The 19,413-nt window shown below is 36.9% G+C and overlaps 1 protein-coding gene across 3 annotated transcripts; it reads left to right on the plus strand.

The window, feature by feature from the left end:
• The first annotated feature begins 57 nt into the window (after positions 1-57).
• On the plus strand, positions 58-19,135 carry LOC148220082 (polyadenylate-binding protein-interacting protein 1-like). Of its 3 annotated transcripts, XM_088155646.1 has the most exons (11): positions 61-403; positions 3,066-3,235; positions 7,660-7,848; positions 11,437-11,549; positions 12,797-12,908; positions 14,178-14,303; positions 15,660-15,766; positions 16,128-16,245; positions 16,373-16,427; positions 16,985-17,078; positions 18,783-19,135. In XM_088155646.1, the coding sequence occupies exons 1-11, from the start codon at positions 175-177 to the stop codon at positions 18,874-18,876; spliced, it is 1,407 nt and encodes a 468-aa protein (XP_088011772.1). In that variant the 5' UTR covers positions 61-174; the 3' UTR covers positions 18,877-19,135. The 3 variants fall into 3 exon arrangements, with proteins under 3 accessions (XP_088011773.1, XP_088011771.1, XP_088011772.1); XM_088155645.1 differs by having other exon boundaries at positions 60-403; positions 16,985-19,135; XM_088155647.1 differs by lacking the exon at positions 7,660-7,848 and having other exon boundaries at positions 58-403; positions 16,985-19,135.
• The last annotated feature ends 278 nt before the right edge of the window (positions 19,136-19,413 follow it).

Consider the following 19,413-nt stretch of genomic DNA (forward strand, 5'->3'; position numbering starts at 1 on the left):
CTATGGCGACGGATGTTAAGAGGTCGCGAGGGGGCGCTGTGAGCCGGCCTGGGTCGGCACCATCGTGGTGGTGTGTGTGGGGGTGAAACTGAAAGTGAAGTGCTCGGGCCGCGGCGAAGCGAGATTAAGTCGCTGGCTCCTTCCCATGAGCGCCTGAGCCACCCCGACTCGAGTATGTCGGATAGTTTCGACCGAGCTCCAGGTGCTGGCCGGGACCGGGATCGAGGTGGTGCTGCTCTCAGCGGCGCGGACGCGTCGGAGAGCGGTGGTGGGGCCTGTCTTGGGGGTAGTAGTTCCCATAGTTCAGTCTCGGCTGAAAAGCAACGTAAAACGAGCGGCCGCTTGCTACAGCAGGAGCCGTTGCGACCTCCGAAGACAGCACCGCTGAGCACCGGAAAAGCAGGTACTGGCCACCGTGCAGTGGCCCCTTCCCCGCCTTTCCAGAGGCCCCTGGTGCCGAAGGTATCGAGGAGTGGCCCCCTAAAGTCCGCTGTGCTCCCATTCTTTGTGCACACTGCCCTGCTCCTGCTTCGCTTGCTCCTCCGGCACCCACCACCCCCATTCCCGTCGTCGTCCCACTGATAGTGGAGCCCTGAGGCTTCCCACACAGACTTCCCTTTGGCCTAGCCACGGGGCCACGTACTTTCTCCCACTCCACGCACTTAGGGGTTAGAGGCCACTGCATGGAGATGAGCTGCGTAGGGGGCCTGGCAACTGCACTTTTCCTTAGATGAGCAGTCATGTTTCTGGGCTATGGACCCGTGCCCAAGTAAAGCTATGATGTACTGTTGTAGCCTGCTTGCAACGTTTCTCTGTCCCTCCCTCCCTTTCTGTGCCCATATATCTGTATGTATGTGTTTTAGTCATTTGTTCATCTGGATGCAGGTGTTCTCATTCTTCCCCTTACAGAAGAATTCTCTAACTCTGGACTAAAGGTTTGACAAAAAAATAAACCCAACCCAACAGTAACATAACACATTAACACATTATTTGTTGGTTACCTTTTTCAGGTAGAGCCAGATTATGTTTTCAGTAAATTGAGGAGCTAATCTATAAACATGGATTTGGAAAATGTGGTTTTAAAAACACCATTTCATTGGATTTTTTTTTAAATTGTGTACAAAAATGATAGTTAAATGTCTAAGGATTATGTTAAAAATAGTGATTTGTTCCATTTATTGACCTTTAGAATCATGCCTTTACATATAATATCTATGAGAAAAACCCAAAAGCAGCAAGAATATCATAAGAAAATTTATTCGTTTCTCAGGTTAGCTCTTAGAAATCGTTTTCATGGGGAAAGAGAGGGCTCTCTTTCACCCTTTTTTTGTCACCTTCACATGAACATTGATTGTGTTTACTTTCTGTCATGTAGAAAGGTGCCTAGTTTGCTCAAATGAAAACTTTATCCATATTAAATATATATATTTGAAATATAGGATGATAGAATGGTTTGGGTTGGAAGGGACCTTAAAGACCATTTAGTTCCACCCTCCTGCCATGGGCCAGGACACCTTCCACTAGACCAGGTTGCTCCAAGCCCCATCCAACCTGGCCTTGAACACTTCCGGGGATGGGGCAGCCACAGCTCTTCTGGGCAACCCGTTCCAGTGCCTCACCATCCACACAGGGAAGACTGTCTTCCTAATATCCAGTCTAAACCTACTCTTTCAGTTTGAAGCCATTCCCCCTTATCCTATCACTCCATGACCTTGTAAAAACTCCCCCTCTAGCTTTTTCATAGGCCCCCACCAGGTACTAAAAGGCCACCATAAGGTTTCCCCAGAGCCTTCTATTCTCCAGACTGAGCAATCCCAACTCTCAAGCCGTCTCCATAGCAGAGGTGCTTCTGCCCTCTGATCATCTTCATGGCCCTCCTCTGGACTTGCTTCAGCAGGTTCACATCTTTGTTGTGTTGGAGGCCCCAGAACTGGATGCAGTACTCCAGGTGTGGTCTCACAAGAGCAGCATAGAGGGGCAGAATCACCTCCCTCACCCTGCTGGTCATGCCTTTTTTGATACAGCCCAGGACAGCATTGGCTTTCTGGTCTGCAAGTGCATGTTACCAGCTTATGTTGAGCTTCTTGTCAACCAACAACTCCAAGTCTTTCTCCCCAGGGCTGCTGTTGACCCATTCTCTGCCCAGCCTGTACTTGTGCTTGGGATTGCCCCAACCCAGGTGCAAGACCATGCACTTGGCCTTGTTGACCTTCATGAGGTTCCCATAAGCCCATCTCTCATGCCTCTCCAGGTCCCTCTGGATGGCATCCCTTCCCTCCAACATGTTGACTGCACCACACAGCTCTGTGTCATCAACGAATTTACTGAAGGTGCCCTTGATCCTACTGTCCATATCACCAACAAAGATGTTAAACAGCACTGGTCCCAGTACTGACCCCTGGGGAAGGTCACTTGTCACTGGTCTCCACTTAGACATTGAGCTGTTGACCACAACTCTGAGTGTGACCATCCAGCCAGTTCTTTATCCACCGAGTGGTCCATCTGTCAAATCTGTCTCTGCAGTTTAGAGACAAGGATTTTGTGTGGGACAGTGTCAAATGCTTTGCATAAGTCCAGGTCGATGATACTAGCTGCTCTTCCCTCGTCCACCACTGCTGTAATCCTATCATAGAAGGACACCAAATTTGTCAGGTAGGACATACCTATAGAAGCTTTTCTTGTTGCCCTTGATGTCCCTGGCCAGTTTTAATTCTCTCAGGGCTTTTGCTCTCCTAAACTGATCCCTGGCTGCTCCGACAATCTGTCTTCCTCTCAGGCTACCTGTCCCTTCTACCCTCTGTAGGCTTCCTTTTTGTGTTTGAGTTTGTCCAGGAGCTCCTTGTTCATCCATGCAGGTGTCTTCTGGCAATTTTGCCTGACTTCCTCTTTATTGGGATGCATCCCTTCTGAGCTTGGAGGAAAGAATATTTATAGTATAAGTAAAAGTATATTTTAAGTCCAAAAAGCAATGTATTTGTTTTTGTGTACTCTGTGTGAATACATACTAATTTAGTGGTTTCTAAGAAAAAAACATTAACAAAACCCATTTATCAAAAACTTTTCAGAACACCTGCAACAGGCAAGAATTCCATCTGGATCACAAGCAAAAGTTTCAGTTCCTGATTCTGGACCAGAAATGGCTGAATCTCAGGTGGCTGTGGCTCCTGTGGTAACATCAAACTTGTCTGTTAAAGCACCTGAATTTTATCCATCAGGATATAACCAGAACTTTGCAGTGAGTGTTAGTCTTCTCTTCTTAGTATATGCCAATTTACTTCTATTCAGTTTTACAATGTTTCTTGTGCTCTTGCGTATCAGATAACTTGAATGCTGCATTTGCTGAAGAGATTTCAAAAATTTGGATGATAGCCTCCAGAGAGTCAGAATGTTGTGATAAGAGAATGTTATACTGTGAGAGCCTTTAGTATTTTGCTTGAAGTTTGCTCCAGATAGGTACATTCCTTATTGATTATACCCAACATCAGCATAAGCATTTTTCACAGCTACCTCTGTTATATCTGTACTGCATTTTCATTAAAAACTTAGCTGCACTTTTATTCAGATTGCATGGGTTTTTGAAGCAAGTGTGGGAAAAACTTGAACTTTAGCTTTTCTAAGCATAGCCTTTACCTTTCCTAAATTTACTGTGCCATGGGTATGATTTGCCATGACTGCCTAACTTTATGTACCATCATGTGTCTTTGAATTCCTTCAGGGATATTGTGTCACCAGAGGGTAAAAAAGTAGGTTTGGGCTCATTCTGAGCAGCATACCTAATATGAAATATATTTGCAGCCAGGCTAAGGGTAATCTCCAATTCATACTGTACATTCACCACATAATAAAAGTTGGTACTTATTTTCTACTCTTCATGTCTTCCATATTGTTGCTACAGTAATTCTACTCTAAGGAAGATCTATGTGAATTCTTGGCATATCTTTTTGTTATGCAGGCAGATAAACTGGTACTGGTATAAGGAGGTGGGAACTATTGCTTTTACAAATACAAATATCTTAGGTGGAATTTCCCCTCCACCTCCTTTTTTTTTTTCTTCAACTAATTTCCAAATGGAAGCTAAGCAGCCTCACTAGTGGGGTTTATACTTTTAGTCAAATATTAAGGTGCCAATTAAATCACCTATTCATGTCATATGAGGCTTGTACCTGTAAGAGTCTTTATACCTAATTTTGCATTAACTATTGTATACTTGCTGAGTAGGTATAATCTGAAGATAAAACCCCAAAACTTAGTTGATACAGTATATGGTTCTATCTCCTTTGTCAAAGCTTAAAATCTGCCAGTGAGAAACATGAGGGGTTTATGTCTAGAAGTTACTGGACTAAATCTAATTAGGTTTTAAGTATTTATTGCTCCTAATTTAGCAATATACAATATATAATAAAGTTTGAATTTTTTTTTCCTCTCCCATTTGTTCTGTTCCCTGGCATAATTACTAAAACCTAGACTAACTTTGAAGTTGCGTAATTACTAGAGGTAGATGAATGTGGTGCTGAGTTTAGCCTCTGTGGTTAGCCTTTTAATTACAAAATGGGAAGAGGAGTATGAATACAAGGACACCAGTATACCAAATGGGATTGGAGTCCCTTGCAGAACAAGGACATTTCCTCCAAGAGTGAATTTTTATCAGGTGAAGATGAGAGAAATATGCCTTCCTCTCTACTAAATGAGGATCTCATAACAACCTGATGGCTTTCAGAAAGAGCAGCTTCTTTTACTAGCTACAGCAGCTGCATCCCCTGCAACTTCTATGGAGAGTTTTCAAACAGGCTGTTTGAAGAGATACTAGTTGTGCTGTATGTGACTAAGCTGCAGTTTTTGCACAATAATGTCAGTTCTGTGGACCAAAATAGTTAGTTGTGCAAAACTTTTACTGAGCGATTTGAAATTGCCTAGTAAAATTTGATTTCATTTATAGAAATAGAATATTTAGCAAGTTAGAGGCTTGTTAGCTTTTATTCTTTGGCTCCATAAGCTCTAAACCATTAGAATCATAGAATAGTTTAGGTTGGAAAGGACCTCTGTAGTTCCTCCGGTCCGATCCCAGCTCAGAAGGTTGTTGATAGCTTTATCTTTATGAATAATAATGATTTGCCACCATTTCCTTAAATACTTTTTTTTTCCTATTTCTGCTGGGCCACATTAACTTTGTCTTCAGTATTATTCACTGGGCAAATATTCTACTTAATTAAACATCATATGAAACCTTTTAGTTTTTCTTTTGTTACATTGATGTGTCCCTCATTAGCTTAAGTTGTATATTCTTACAACACAGGTCTTTAAAGAATTTTGGAAAATCTGAATTTTTCCCCACACATTCTTTACAGGTTGTGAAATTAATGCAAATACTTGATTTTCAGCAATGTGTATCTGTCTTTCTCCACAGTTTGTATCCAGAGCTTTTATCTTTCATAGATCCATGTTGCTTTGCAGTAGATAAGAGAATGAGGCATTTTGAAGACAGAAAGTAAAGGATATCCTCTCATTAAGGGAGGGATGGTGGGGAGAGGGAGAATGTAATTATAAACCTTATCAGTGTATTTATGTCCACTAAGTAAAGAAAAAGTGGTTATCATTTTTAGCTTGATTTTTCATTACAGTAGATATATTTAAATCTTTTTCACATTAAATAGATCAGTTGAGAATTCTGATATCTTGTATGTTACCCTTAATGTCTTGAATCAGTAATTATTGTCAGCTCTTTAGCAGTTCCCTCTTCAGGTTCCTGCTTGCTCTTCTGAGATCTCATGAGATACTTTTCACAATCTTTTGTACAGTATGAAAAGGTGAATTATTGGTGCTATGTTATTAATAGTTACATCATAAAGTATGTTGCTTCCTATGCTATTCCTCATATACTAGCATTGTAATTATCCAGGACAGCATTGACTTTAGAGACTGTTACATACATTCATTTTTGAATGGACAAAATTAGTGGATTGCCCCTGGTTGAATGCCAGGCATCCACCAAAGCTTCTCTCTCCCTCCTCTCCGCAACTGGACAGGGGAGAGAAAATATAACAAATGTTCATGAGTTGAGGAAAGGACCAGGAGCAAATCACTCACCAAATACTGTCCATGAGCCAAACAGGCTTGAATTAGAGATATTAATTTAATTTATTACTAACAAAAATCAGAGCAGAATAATGAGAAGTAAAATAAGACCTTAAAAACACCTTCCCTCCCTTTCCCAGCTCTACCTTCTCCACCCCCGTTGGCACAGTGAGACCAGAATGGGGGTTATGATCAGTTCATCGCCTATTGTTCCTGCCAATGCTCTGGGAGAGGAGTCAGTCTTTCCCTTGCTCCAGCATGGAGTTTGTTCCATGGGAGACAGTTCTCCATGAACTTCTCCAGTGTGTCCACCCCACAGGCAACAGCTCTCCCCAAACTGCTCCACCATGGGTCACTCTTACACAGGGTCAGTCCTTCAGGCACAGCCTGCTCCAGCGTGGGTCCCTCATGGGGTCACAAGTCCTATCAGGAAACCTGCTCCAGTGTGGACTCCTTTCTCCACGGATCCGTAGGTCCCTGCAAGGACCCTGCTCCAGCACAAGCATCTCACAGGATCACAGCCTCTCGGGCATCCCCTGCTCTGGCATGGGCTCTTCCAGAAGCTGCAGGTGGATCTCTGTATCCCTGCGGCCCTCCCTGGGCTGCAGGAGCACAGCTGCTTCACCATGGTCTTTACCACGGGCTGCAGTGGAATCTCAGCTCCAGTGCCTGGAGCACCTCCTGCCCTTCCTTCTGCACTGACCTTGGTGTCTACAGAGTTGTTCCTCTCACATATTCTCACTCCACTCTCCTCTGGTCCCAATTACATCTGTGCAATAACTTTTTTTTCTTCTTAACTATGTTATCCCTGAGACATCACTCCCATCTCTGATTGACCCAGCCTTGGCCAGTGGCAAGTCCATCCTGGAGCCAGCTGGCATTGGCTCTGCCTGACATGGGGGAAGCTTCCAGAAGCTTCTCAGAGAAGCTACCTCTGCAGTTCCCCCCACTACCAAAACCTGGCCACACAAACCCAGTAAAGCAGCTTTCCGTTCCATCAGCAGGAGCATAAACATTGATAAAGTATGCATTATTTCCTGCCTGTATTTTACAAATGGGAACATTACACTGTATTCTATTTCTGTAATTTTCCCCCTTCCTGCATATTTTGGAGCACTTTTGCACTCTAGGTAAGCTCAAAATATTTTGTTTCCAATTTTCAATTATTTTTTCTTCTACAGTTCATATAGCTGTAGCAGTTCGTGTGTGCATCAGGAAAGGGTGTTGAGCCTCAGTTTGGTAATTTTATTCTTAGCAGGTATACTTACATGTTAGTTAGTTAATCTTAGAGTCAACTTGGCAAACTAATTTCCTTTTAATCTGCCTTTTGATGTGTTTTGCTGGGAGATCTTAATCTCTATAAAAACATGTTACCTAGTTCCTGACTACTTGAGTTTTTTTGATGCAGAGGTCTGTATTTGCTAAAAATGTTTAAGTGAAATGTGTAATAAAGTTCACTATCAAGTATGCAGAGCATCAGGAGTTACTCAAGACTAAGGGCTATATGGTTACTTCTGGAGATAGTAAGTGTGACAACTTTATTTAAGGTTCCTTTTAAATTGCTGGTATATTCTTTCACTGCTATAGGAGTCTTCCTTTGAAGATGAATATGATGGCTTTCTGACTTTGGCAGAATATGTACAAGACTTTCTAAATCATCTCGCCGAGCAACCAGGTTGTTTTGAAACTGAAATAGAGCAGTTTGCCGAAACGGTGAATAGCTGGGTCACTGCAGATGAAACTTTGCAAGAACTTGTTGAACTCGTATATCAACAGGTAGCCTGTGTATTCTGTCTTAACATGGATGTTATGCCTCTGTTACCTAGTGTGCAAGATATGCATGCTAGTATTATTTGTTATATCATTGTGCCTACATAGTATTTTAATGGATTGATTTTTTCTTTTTAGACTGAAATGTATAGGGAAAGATTTTTCTCAATAAACTGTAATGATAGCTCAAGTGATATACTTGGCTGGTTGATAAATTTCCCTAATTTACTCTGTTTCCTTTGTTGTGTATTTGAATCTCTCAGGTCACATACTAGAGTTGAAATTACAGCAGTTCATTAAAGAAGTTATATTTGAATTGCTGGATTTACATAGCAGAGACTGTCAGTTGTACATTTTTATTCTATCCTACAAAAATATTCATAATAAATTATTTTGTTATTTTGAATTAAAAAAAAATAATATACCTACTTTGGGAAATGCTCTTTTTACTGACAAGCTTTGTTCTTCATTTGGTATTATAACTATTTTAGAACATCATAATTAGAAAAAAGGAAAGCTAGTCTGCTGGTAACTAGTTCTAGTCCCATTGATGGCCATGGAAATGAGGACAGAGACCTTGAGCTGAACTCTGTACTAATTGGGGGAGCCATTGGAAAAAACAGCTTAATCAGTGTGATTTAGCAAATGAGCTGTTGCTACTGTCTTCTGGGCATGCTGCAGAGAATGAAGTCACACTTCTGCTTGCTATTTATTGCATTAAGTATCTTCCGTTATCCTGAGTTGCTTTCAAATTCTACATTGAAGAATGTAAACTTTATGCACCTTTTAAGTGCAGATACTTGCAGATTTTTTTACTGTGAAATAATCTGGAGTATGTAAAACCTGCGTGATTGTCACATATTGAGTAGAGTCTTAAGAACTGTAGAGTCTTAAGTTTCTTACTATAATGCAGAATTGATACATATTTAATTAAGAACAGTTTAGTTATACATAAAGGTTATTTGTGCTGTGTTTGGCAGTGTAGTTTTTTCATCCTTTATTTGGACGCATGGAGAAAAGTTAATAAAAGATTAAAATATTCCATATAACTTTATTTGAAGAAATTTCATAGATGTTTAATAAATTGACTCTTGTTTAATATAAGTATTTTAATGTTGCCTCTTTTTCTCTCCCCCTATTTAAACAAGTTCAATATTAGGGTTGGATGTGCCTTCCTTAAGTGAGAAGCATTGAGTAATATTCTGAAAGATAATAATTTTTCTGAAAAATAAAACTTAGTGCAAAATGCTGTCCTAGTATCCAAAAGCACATTATTTCATCTTCATTGTATGTCAGGATATGAGCGTTTGAGTGTCAGTCAACTATGCTTTATTCCTCTATCTTGAGCCTCTGCTCAAGTATTTGTTTTTACTTGTCCTGGTCTATCTTAAAACTTGATTTAAATATGCTGAAGTGTGTTTATAAGCATCTGCATCAGTGATGTTTGAGCAGATCTACACATGCTAGGTTTGTGAAGGAAAAAAGGCTAAAATAAAAGAAACCAAAATCCTGTACAATCTTCCCTTCATCTGGGTATCAGGTATCTTAGCCTGTCTGTAACAATTATATACTTCTCCCTGTTCTTCCTAATCCATTTATGTCTTGACAGAGCAAAGTGCCAGTTAACTTGTTTTCCAAAAGTTGAACACTGACTTCATAGCTTAAGAGTCTTGACTATTGTGTAGTTAGTATGGTGTACTGTTGCTGTTACATCAAGTAAAATTTCTCAAGATATGTATTGGTAGGCTAGCCTTCATGCTTAGATTTTGACTTTTTTGGAGTTGGAGATAAACTAGGATTATAAAGCAACAATAATTCAGGGAAGATATTATTGTACTATAATGATTGGTTAGTAAGATATGAGGTTTATTTATTTATTTATTTATTTAGTTAGTTAGTTAGTTAGTTAGTTAGTTAGTTAGTTAGTTATTTTTATCTCTGTGTGCTATGCCAGGTCAGAATACCCCAAATGGCATTGTTTCAGTATTTGATGCAACCGCAAATACAGACCAACTGATTGGGAAGATAATGGTTTAAAAAATGCAGATGATGTTTGAAGTAGTTTTTGGTTTTGACTGTGTGGCAGTTTGTTTTGGTGGTGTTTTGTGGTGGTTTTGGGGGTTTTTGTTTGTTTGTGACTTTTTTTTTTTTTTTTTTGAGGTTGGTTTTGGGGTTTTATTTTTTCCTTAGGAATGAGAAGTGTAATTTAAGTGACATATTTTGCCTTATAAAAAGAGGGGCACCTCTTCTAGTCCAAGCAACTGATTGAACTAAAGCACCAAAAAGCTTGTTAGCTATTTCACATGCCTCTTACTGGACACTACAGTTGATTTGACTTTCTTAATTACTTAAATTTGTTGTATCTTTCAAAGATATCTCAGTTCTTTCCAGCAGTGTAATGCACATAGTACAGTTATGTTTAGTGCATATTTTCCTCTGCCTGTAGAATGTAAGTAGCTATAATGCATTGACATGATAATGGCAAGATTCTTTTTCATACATGTTAGAAGCAGAAGCATGCAAACACATTTATAGCACTGATAGATATAAAATGAATGTTCAAAGATGATAAAGCCAAAGGAAAAGTTTAATGAATTCCTAGTATCCATGGGGCTTATTTTTTGGCAGAGCTGATCAAATTACTTAGACCAGAGCCTCTTTTCACTGACACGATATCTGAGAAATAATATCAAATTCAGGTCTTGTTAGAAGATAATTCAAAACAAATAAGCAGTAATAAATTGCCAAAATAAGGGAATGTTCTGCTTTTAAGTTCTAAGAGAGGTTGAATGTAAACACTAATGGATTCCAAATTACTTTTACCACCTCTTGGAATTTTCAAATATCAGTTTCAAAGCAAAATATTTTTTCAGAGAGTGTATAACTTATGTTGTGGAATTTCATTGCCACTACCTGTTTTTAGATTATAAAAGTGTAAATATTCAAAGTAACAGGGCTTGTTTTAGAAAAAAAGACTTATCAAGAACTATTAACTGTAATGATACAGTTTTAATATCTGAATCAGAAGTTTGCTATTCTGTAGTTTGCTGGAGCATGTACAGGAGAAAGTATTTATCTTTACTTACCATGTTCTTGTACTCTTTCCCTGAGCGTTCCTTATTGCCAAAAATAAAAATCTGGGATAAATAGCTCTTAGACTGAATCAAGGTGAGATATTTATTTTAACACACTGTTTGGTCCTTAAAAAAAGTCTTAATGTCCACTCTTGGGTTTTTTTGTTTTTGTTTTGTTTCTTGGGTTTGTTTTTTTTTTTTGTTAACAGTTTGAAAGTGACTTTCAGATACTCCTTGGTGTAGGTCACAATGGAGAAGTAGAATTGAGGACAAATGGCACAATGCTGGTTATTTTCTTAAAGCCACAAAATCAGTATAATGAACTTCAAAGTGCTGAAATACATATAGCAAAGTGTTTATGAGAGAAAAATTAACATGAGAAATGGTAATTATTAATCTTCTTCAATTGTCTAGTCAACTGTTGTTAAAGGCAGATTTTCAAAAATCTCTTAAAGATATTTCTTGATAACCTAATCATGACTGCTATGAATAATTTATTTTTCCACTTTTATTTTGGAAGGCCACATCTGTCCCAAATTTTTCCTACATGGGAGCACGGTTGTGTAACTATCTATCTCACCATCTAAACATTAGTCCACAAACTGGGAGCTTTCGGCAGTTGTTACTTCAAAGGTCAGTATCAGTGTGTCATTTTAAGCCTGTTACTTTCTCAGGTTGCCTTTCTTTTTTGTATGTAACTCTTAATATAGTCTGCATATATAAAATAGAAATTTAGATTGAGGATTATTAAAGCATAGGTACCTACTAGATATCTAACACATATATTTTTAAATTTTTACATTTTTAATATGAAAATAGGACTTCAAGTTCTGTAAGCTCCTTGCAGTTGAGTATATTGCACTGATACCATGTTATAGGGTAAATTCAAAAGGTAGTCAACTTTAAATGTATACTAAATGCATGTATATGTACTGTGTTTGTCCTTTGACTTTTGCCAGGGCTTATTTCATTGTGTTTTTTCTTTAATTACTTTTCTGGCTGGAGTTGCTGTGAAAAGTTTGTTGGTTTGCTAACTGACTTTACACCTATGATGCATAAAATCCAGAAGGATAAATTTCTTCACTTTTCAGTTACTACAGAATTTGGGGGATTAAGGTTTAATAATGATTAGGCTTCATAGTTGACAAAAATGCAACATTTTTTAAATGGATGTATTTCCTTTTAAATCTTACTGTATGACACGTGAAGGAATAGCACACTTTAATACTTCAGAATTCTTTAGAAATTAGTCTTTTTCTTTAAGGACTTTTGTCTTCCTAAGCTCCAGACTTGATTCTTACTTTAAGTTTCACTTAGCCCACCTATATTTAGGAGTAAAGACATGATAAACTTAAAACAACAGTTGTTGAACACTAAAAAATTAGCTCACTGTGATGTTATCTTAATCCTCACTGTTTGCATTTATATCTAAATTTTACTTCTGTCACTTAAAATGGTAGGATAAAGAATTTATCGAATAAATGTAAAGGCATCTAAAACAATGTGGGCAGTACCCTGAAAGGGGGAAAACATCTTTCAAAGTACACCTATTTTATTTCTGTTGATGTTTGTCTGCCCATATTAAACTTCCTGGACCCATATTCTAATATATAAACTGTGTAACTGTCTTTTAAGTTTTACATGTTGCAATTTGCCCTATTTTGTTTTGCTTTCTCAGCTATCTCAGTGCTCCCCTAGAAGAACAAAAATCTGCATTCTTGTGAAGTCCTCTCACTTCCTTCAGAAATCAAACTTCCTACTATTTAGCATTTAATAGTTCTAATGCAGTGAATAAGTTCTTAGCATTCTATTAAATAAGTAGCATGTTGCATATGTTGGGTTGTCTATAGATTATATGATTTTTGCTTTAATGTTTTCAGGTGCCAAACAGAGTATGAAAACAGAGATGAAGCTGCCAAAGGAGATGAGACTGCTCAAAAACAATTTCATGCCTTTGTGCTGTTCTTAGCTGAACTTTATCTTAACCTAGAGGTAAGAAGAAAGTTGTATGTCATTCATATTCATTAATTTTTGTTGTGTTTAAATAAACACTAAAATGGAATATCATTTGAAGTGCGGGTTTTTTGAGTTTGTTTTTTTAAAGGGAAAGGGGAATAAAGTAAAAGAACTTTAGAACAGCTTAATTATAATGTGTGTCCTAGAAACAGATAAATGAAAAAGGACAAGATCATCAGAAAATAAATATATATAAAGATTTTTTAAAATATGTAAGAATACATAAAAAGAACCAGCCATAAATCACCTTTAGAATGAAGCTTTTGGTATTTTCTTTTGTCTGGTAAACCCACCAGATTGCTACACTTAAACAACACAGAAATTGTTACAACCTAGCAGAAGATAGGTATTACCCATGCAATTCAGTATTCAGCCACTAATAGGAGCTATTATCAAATGCTTGAGGAAGGCATGGGAATCTTCAAAATGAACAATAAAAATGCAGACCTTGAAAGATATTTCTTCTGAAGGTTGAGTCTTTGGCTTATGCATGAAGCATGAGTTTTTTATTTAGATCAGTTATTTTGTTTCGGATATGTACAAAAAATGTATGTACACATAAAAATTCTTTGACTCTTATACTCGTGAGTTCAGTAAGTTCACTGATTACTGCAGTGTCCTTAAAATATATTTTTCACTGAATTATTTCAAAAGTTTGGTTTAAGCAGACACTACTAAAATGTTCTGCTGGCATGAGGAAAGAAAACTCTGACTTACATTTTTATTCATAAGTGGGTCTTGAAATCTAATTTCCACTTACTAGAAGTAAAAAGGAAGCTTTCCAAAGGATTTGAGGGAGGGGAAGTTGCCCAGTTTGGAGTACCATTTCTTTTTAAAGCATTTCTTTTCTCATTTTTAAATATATAAAGCATGCCTTCTAGAAGTAAGGTACTCTACAGCTGCAGAGAATGCATAAGGTAGGATGGGAAAAGAGCATGGGATTCTGAGAATTTGGGATGGCGTGGATCACTTGCCAGACATTTTGCAGCTTTTCTTAGCAATTTATTAGCAAAGAAAAAATGCTAGGCAGGCATCGTTATGTATATGTCAGAATTGCAAGGATACTACTCTATATTCTACAAATAGTTATAGTATTTGACATGTTCTTTCAACTGAAGAGCTCAACTATGTTAATCACAAACCAAATCATACAGCATCCGAGAGAGAAAATGTGACTAAATTAATTTCTAAAACTTAAGTTTTTTTAATGTAGCTGGGTTTTGGATTTTTCAATATATTTTTCAGATTAAAGGAACAAAGGGACAGGTCACACGAGCAGAAATTCTTCAAGAAGGCCTTCGGGAATTACTAAATGTGCTCTTCTCTAACCCTGTGGATAATAATTTGATGTGTGCAGTGAAACTGCTGAAGGTGAGACAGTAGTTTTAAAAGAAGAAAAAAAGTTGGCTTTTTATTTTTTTTGATATATCATCATAGTCCTGAATGAAGAAGGAAGCTCCAAGTATCTACAAATGTTGAAGTGTATCTGTAGATAGACTGGGCTACCTCATGAAACATTGGATTCACTACTGAAGCAACAGATGTCTCCTGTTGTCCTTTCCATTTAATATAGTGGTAGATACAGGCTTTTCACCTATTTGCTTTGCAGTATATTTATTTTTAATTAAACCTTCTTAGAGTTGTTATCTAATTACCTAGGATCAATGCAGGACTGCAGTAGAAAACTGGGAATGTGAAACAAGTGCTTGCTTTTATCTTTGCATTTTATTCCTTTGTATCATCAGACACCATTCCAAGCATTTTTAGATCATGTAGTATTTATGCTGAGTAGATTAGGAACTGCTGTTAAGTTTGACCATAGTGGCACAATTAATTTTTTATAGTTTAACTCTTATCTCCTACTGTACAATTATTAGACAATTAATTAAGTACCTGTTCTTAACAGAAAAGGCTTTCATGCATAGCAGTTCTAGACTGTCTGCTGCTAACACTCTCTCAGCAACAGCTTCAGTCTCACAGATTTTATGTATTAAAACTCAAGTTAGCTTGGACAGATAATTCTTGGCTCCTCTTTATACATACCCAGGTGAAATTCTGTGGCCTGATTCTAGGTATGTTGACTGAAGTCTTTGTAAAGCTTACTAGCCTATTGTTATTATCAGGTAAGCCTGTGGCATCATGTGCAAAAATATGGTCTCTTTCCATAGCATGTATTTAAAGCTATTAAGATCTGACAAATGCTGTTAGTCGTTTCAGCAGGATTCAGAATGCTGCAATATTTTTGTGTTGATGTGACACAATTAATAGTATGGCCAAATGCAATCTCCATGTCCCACTGACACATAATCTCAGAAAGATGATGAAATGTAACGCTTTTTTAACAGGAAATCACTGCAATATTAAAAAATGCATTTTGTTGTAATGTGACTGTTTCGCAGTGTAATTAAATCACTGGAGAGTTGTTTCAAAATCACATTTCAAGACTGAAATGAGGGAAGTGGCTGTGAAATTCTAGGCAACATTGGACATAGAGCATACTGTCTGTAGTCTAAAATAAACTATTTATGTGGTCATTAATCCGTTCAACAAAAAGATGTCGGAGATTGGGACCTTCAACCCTCAGGTAGTCACATAATGCATCTAAATGCTATGGATTGTTAAAGAAACTGTTCTGTTGACAGTTTCTTAAACTTTTATAATTCACTTTAAAAGGGAAAAAAATGCTAAGCAAAAAAACCCCAACAAAACCTAATACCTTGTCTTTAGTTGACAGGCTCAGTTTTAGAAGATGCCTGGAAAGAAAAAGAAAAGAATGATATGGAGGAAATTATTCAGAGAATTGAAAACGTTGTGTTGGATGCAAACTGTAGCAGGTGAGAAGATAAATTTGTTTGTAGTATTTTGCTTTTATTTTAAACAGAACATCTTAAAAATCTTCAAGAATAATGACCATGTCCAAAATATTTCCTTAAAAACTTTCATTTACAAAAAGTAAGGTGATATGTTGGTCACTTTCATGTAGTAATTGTGGGAGGAATGATTCTTTCAGTTTTGGTTTTGTTCTGTCTTTTATCTTTTACTAGAGATTAATGTTCCACTTAATGAGATGGGTGTGTATGTGTGTTTTCTGTTTGTATGGATTAAGTCCTTCCCCTCCCCCATTAGGTAATCATTATCCCAATTATTGTTTTGCACAAATCATTCTAACATTTGTGCTGTTTTTGTTTATTTCAGAGATGTGAAACATATGCTTCTGAAAGTAGTTGAACTACGATCAAGTAACTGGGGTAGAGTTCATGAAACTTTTCCACATACAAAAGCTACTCCTGAAAATGACCCTAACTATTTTATGGTAAGAATGTACTGGTATTTCAGTTCCTTAGTTTAATATGAATTTGATTCATAGACAATCACATTGCTAAAAGCTACAAACATCTGTCTCTGAACTCATATAACTTACTTTATAACTTTATTCTTAGAATGAACCAACATTTTACACTTCTGATGGCATTCCTTTCACTGCAGCAGATCCAGGTATGTCCCCTGTTTTCTCAATCTTTTAAAAGTTGCAATTATATCCTGTTGAAGTACATAAAAAGTTGTTCTTAAAATATCTGAAACTCATACAACTTAACAGACAAAATTATAGCTGAACTCCTGGCTTTGTGTAGCACATGCCTTATTCTGTTCTAAAAAGAAGGTAAATATTTGAAATGGAAAATGTGCAGTTGAGTTCATATAGTTCAGAAGAATTTGTGCCATAGTCCTCAGCACTTGGCTTCCACAGGTCTTCTTTTGTTTGTCCATAGTTAGTAGCAAAAGAGTTTGTTTCTTTGTTTCCTATAATCTGAGTGCAACGTGGCACAACATCATTTGAGGTAAAGATAACTGTGACTGCCTTTATTTCTTTGGGAAGACAGGTATCATTCTTGGAGTTTGATTGATGTACTGAGAAAACACTGTAGTGGGAGTTTTTTCAATAATGTTTCATGCCATTTATGGTTTAATTAAATAGGCTATTTTCAAAGTGTATAGATGTCCATTAATTTAGAAGACTAATATATTACTGGGCCTCATTTTTACTCTGGCAGATTACCGAGAAAAATACCAAGAACTGCTTGAAAGAGAGGATTTGTTTCCAGATTATGAAGAAAATGGCGTGGCTTTATCAGGACCTGGAGATCAGTATGTCTTCTTTTTGAGTGATAGTTGTTGTGGGGTGGTTTTGGGATTTTTTTTAACACTAGTTATTTTTACTGCAAATTTAGGAATCCAATCTTGTAAAAAATGAAATTAATAATTATTATTTAGTTTTTCAATGGAAATTACGTGTTTGTTCAGGTGTAAGTTGGTTTGTAATCACACAAGTTTGAAACATTTTATATTTATCCAATTGAGTAGGGCAAGTAAACTTCATATATTTTTACACATGTGCAAACATACTCTTCTGCATTTTAGAAAAAAATTGCAAGTAAAATGATGCATCATACCTTCAGGTGTTGGTAGTGGGACAACCTGAATTCATTCTAGCTAGAGGTAATTACAAAATTTTCAGTGTCTTTCAAAGGGAGAAGGTTGTTAAGGTTTTCTCTTCAGGATAAGTAGTATTCCTTCAATTAATGGTAAAAGGGGAAGCAGTAGATGGGAATATAGTCTCACCTTCTAACACCAGTTTATAAGAATTTGATAGGAAATCAGTGAAAGAAATACAGTGTAAAATAAATTGCTCTGAGCTCTGTACTGGTTGAAGGAGGACTTTCAGGTCATGATTTGATACTCAAAAGCATTTTTAGTGTTGTGTTTATGTGTGATAAGAGTGCTGGTCTGGATCAATGTTTTTGTTAGTAAATTAGAAAACTTTTAGATGGCACCTAGCTGAGGGGAGTTACAGGAACTTTGGAAGATAAATTAGTGATGTCATCAGAAATCAACAAGATCATACTGTGGAAAAAACTACCCTTGTGAACTGTTGTTATCTGCTTTAATGCACATGCTGATTCCCTTGTTTGGGAATAAGGCACAGAAGGTAATAAACTGTGCACCTGAAACTAATGCACCTTTTATGAGAGTCAATAGCTGCTGATTTCTTTGAAGGCTGTTTAGAATTATATACACTATCATGTTCAAGCTACAACTCCATTGTCCTAGTTTATGGTGATGAAAACTCCAGTTGGACCTAGAGAAAACAGGGAACACTCAAGTTACTTCTCAGTAACTGTGAGGAGAAAAAAAAAGCTGTTAAGTGATCCCTATCACTTCCCATCTTGATTTTTTGGAAACTGTTAGTCTCCACTCTGCACAATACTGATTATCATTAATGGGATACAGTCTTTTCTGTGACCTAAATGAGACACATCTTTTCCAAAAGACTGGTTAACATGTATTAGAAGGTCATATAATGCAGATACAAAAGGGAGGTGAAGTAAGGTCGCCTTCTTTCATATATCAACAAACAGGTTTTCTATATAAAGATATTTTTCTGACTAGTGTGCAACCAAGAGAGTTGATACAGTATTTGAACTGGGATGTTAACCAACAAAAGTTTTGCTAATATGATGCTAATGATATTTTTTGTAAATGCATCTGTGTAAATGTGTTATTACATTTTTGAAAGCTTGTATTACATTATTGCATTTTTCTGTCATCTTGGAAATATTTCTGTCTTTTAACCTGTGGACAGCCTAAGATGATCTAAAGTGGTGACAAACACTGTAGTAATTTGTACATATCAATGCTGCTTTGGGATTTCTGTTTGTTTTCTTAGGGCCCATAAGCTCTGTTTTATCCTTGATGTCTATGTAAATATTTCACCTATTTACTGTTTCTGAAAATCTGTACATAAACTTAACAGTTTTCATGGGGGGTTTTGTTTTTTGGGGTTTTTTTTAGGTATTTTAATGACCTTGATAACAAGATGGATCCAGAAATTGAAGAAGCATATGAAAAATTCTGTCTAGAAACAGAACATAAGAGAAAACAGTGAGATGTTACACAATAGCATTCGTTTATTAAACCAGTTTAAGTCTCATTAGAGTACAGGGAGGCAAAAAACATTTGTACCAAAATAAGGAAGTTCACTTTCTCCAAGTACTCAAGTTATTCAATTTCCGGTTTGTTAAACAGAATCTGCTGAAAGTTGTAAATTTATGCTCTGTAACTTAGTGTTGTGTATATATCACAATTTATTTTATGGACAGGTATATGAACAATGTTTGGCTGCAATAAAATTGATTTTAAAAGTATCATAATGGAAATGAAAATTTAATGGGGAGCTGTCCCATAGGATTACCCTTGGGGGAGAAAAAGAGGAAGAATAAATCAATTTCAATTTAATTGCTTGCTTGGTTTAGTATACACTAGGACATATCCTTTTTACCATATACAAGATCTGGTATTTAATGTTTTTCTGACTAAAGAGCACATGATCAATGACTTTTTACATGTTTTTTCTGTAGATCACAATCATGAAATCATGATAAGTGGTTTGTGAAGGGTTATTTTTGTGGGAAGTTTTGGTTTT

The sequence above is a fragment of the Sturnus vulgaris genome, chromosome W (assembly GCF_052056855.1).
Source record: "Sturnus vulgaris isolate bStuVul1 chromosome W, bStuVul1.hap1, whole genome shotgun sequence".
NCBI lineage: Eukaryota > Metazoa > Chordata > Aves > Passeriformes > Sturnidae > Sturnus > Sturnus vulgaris.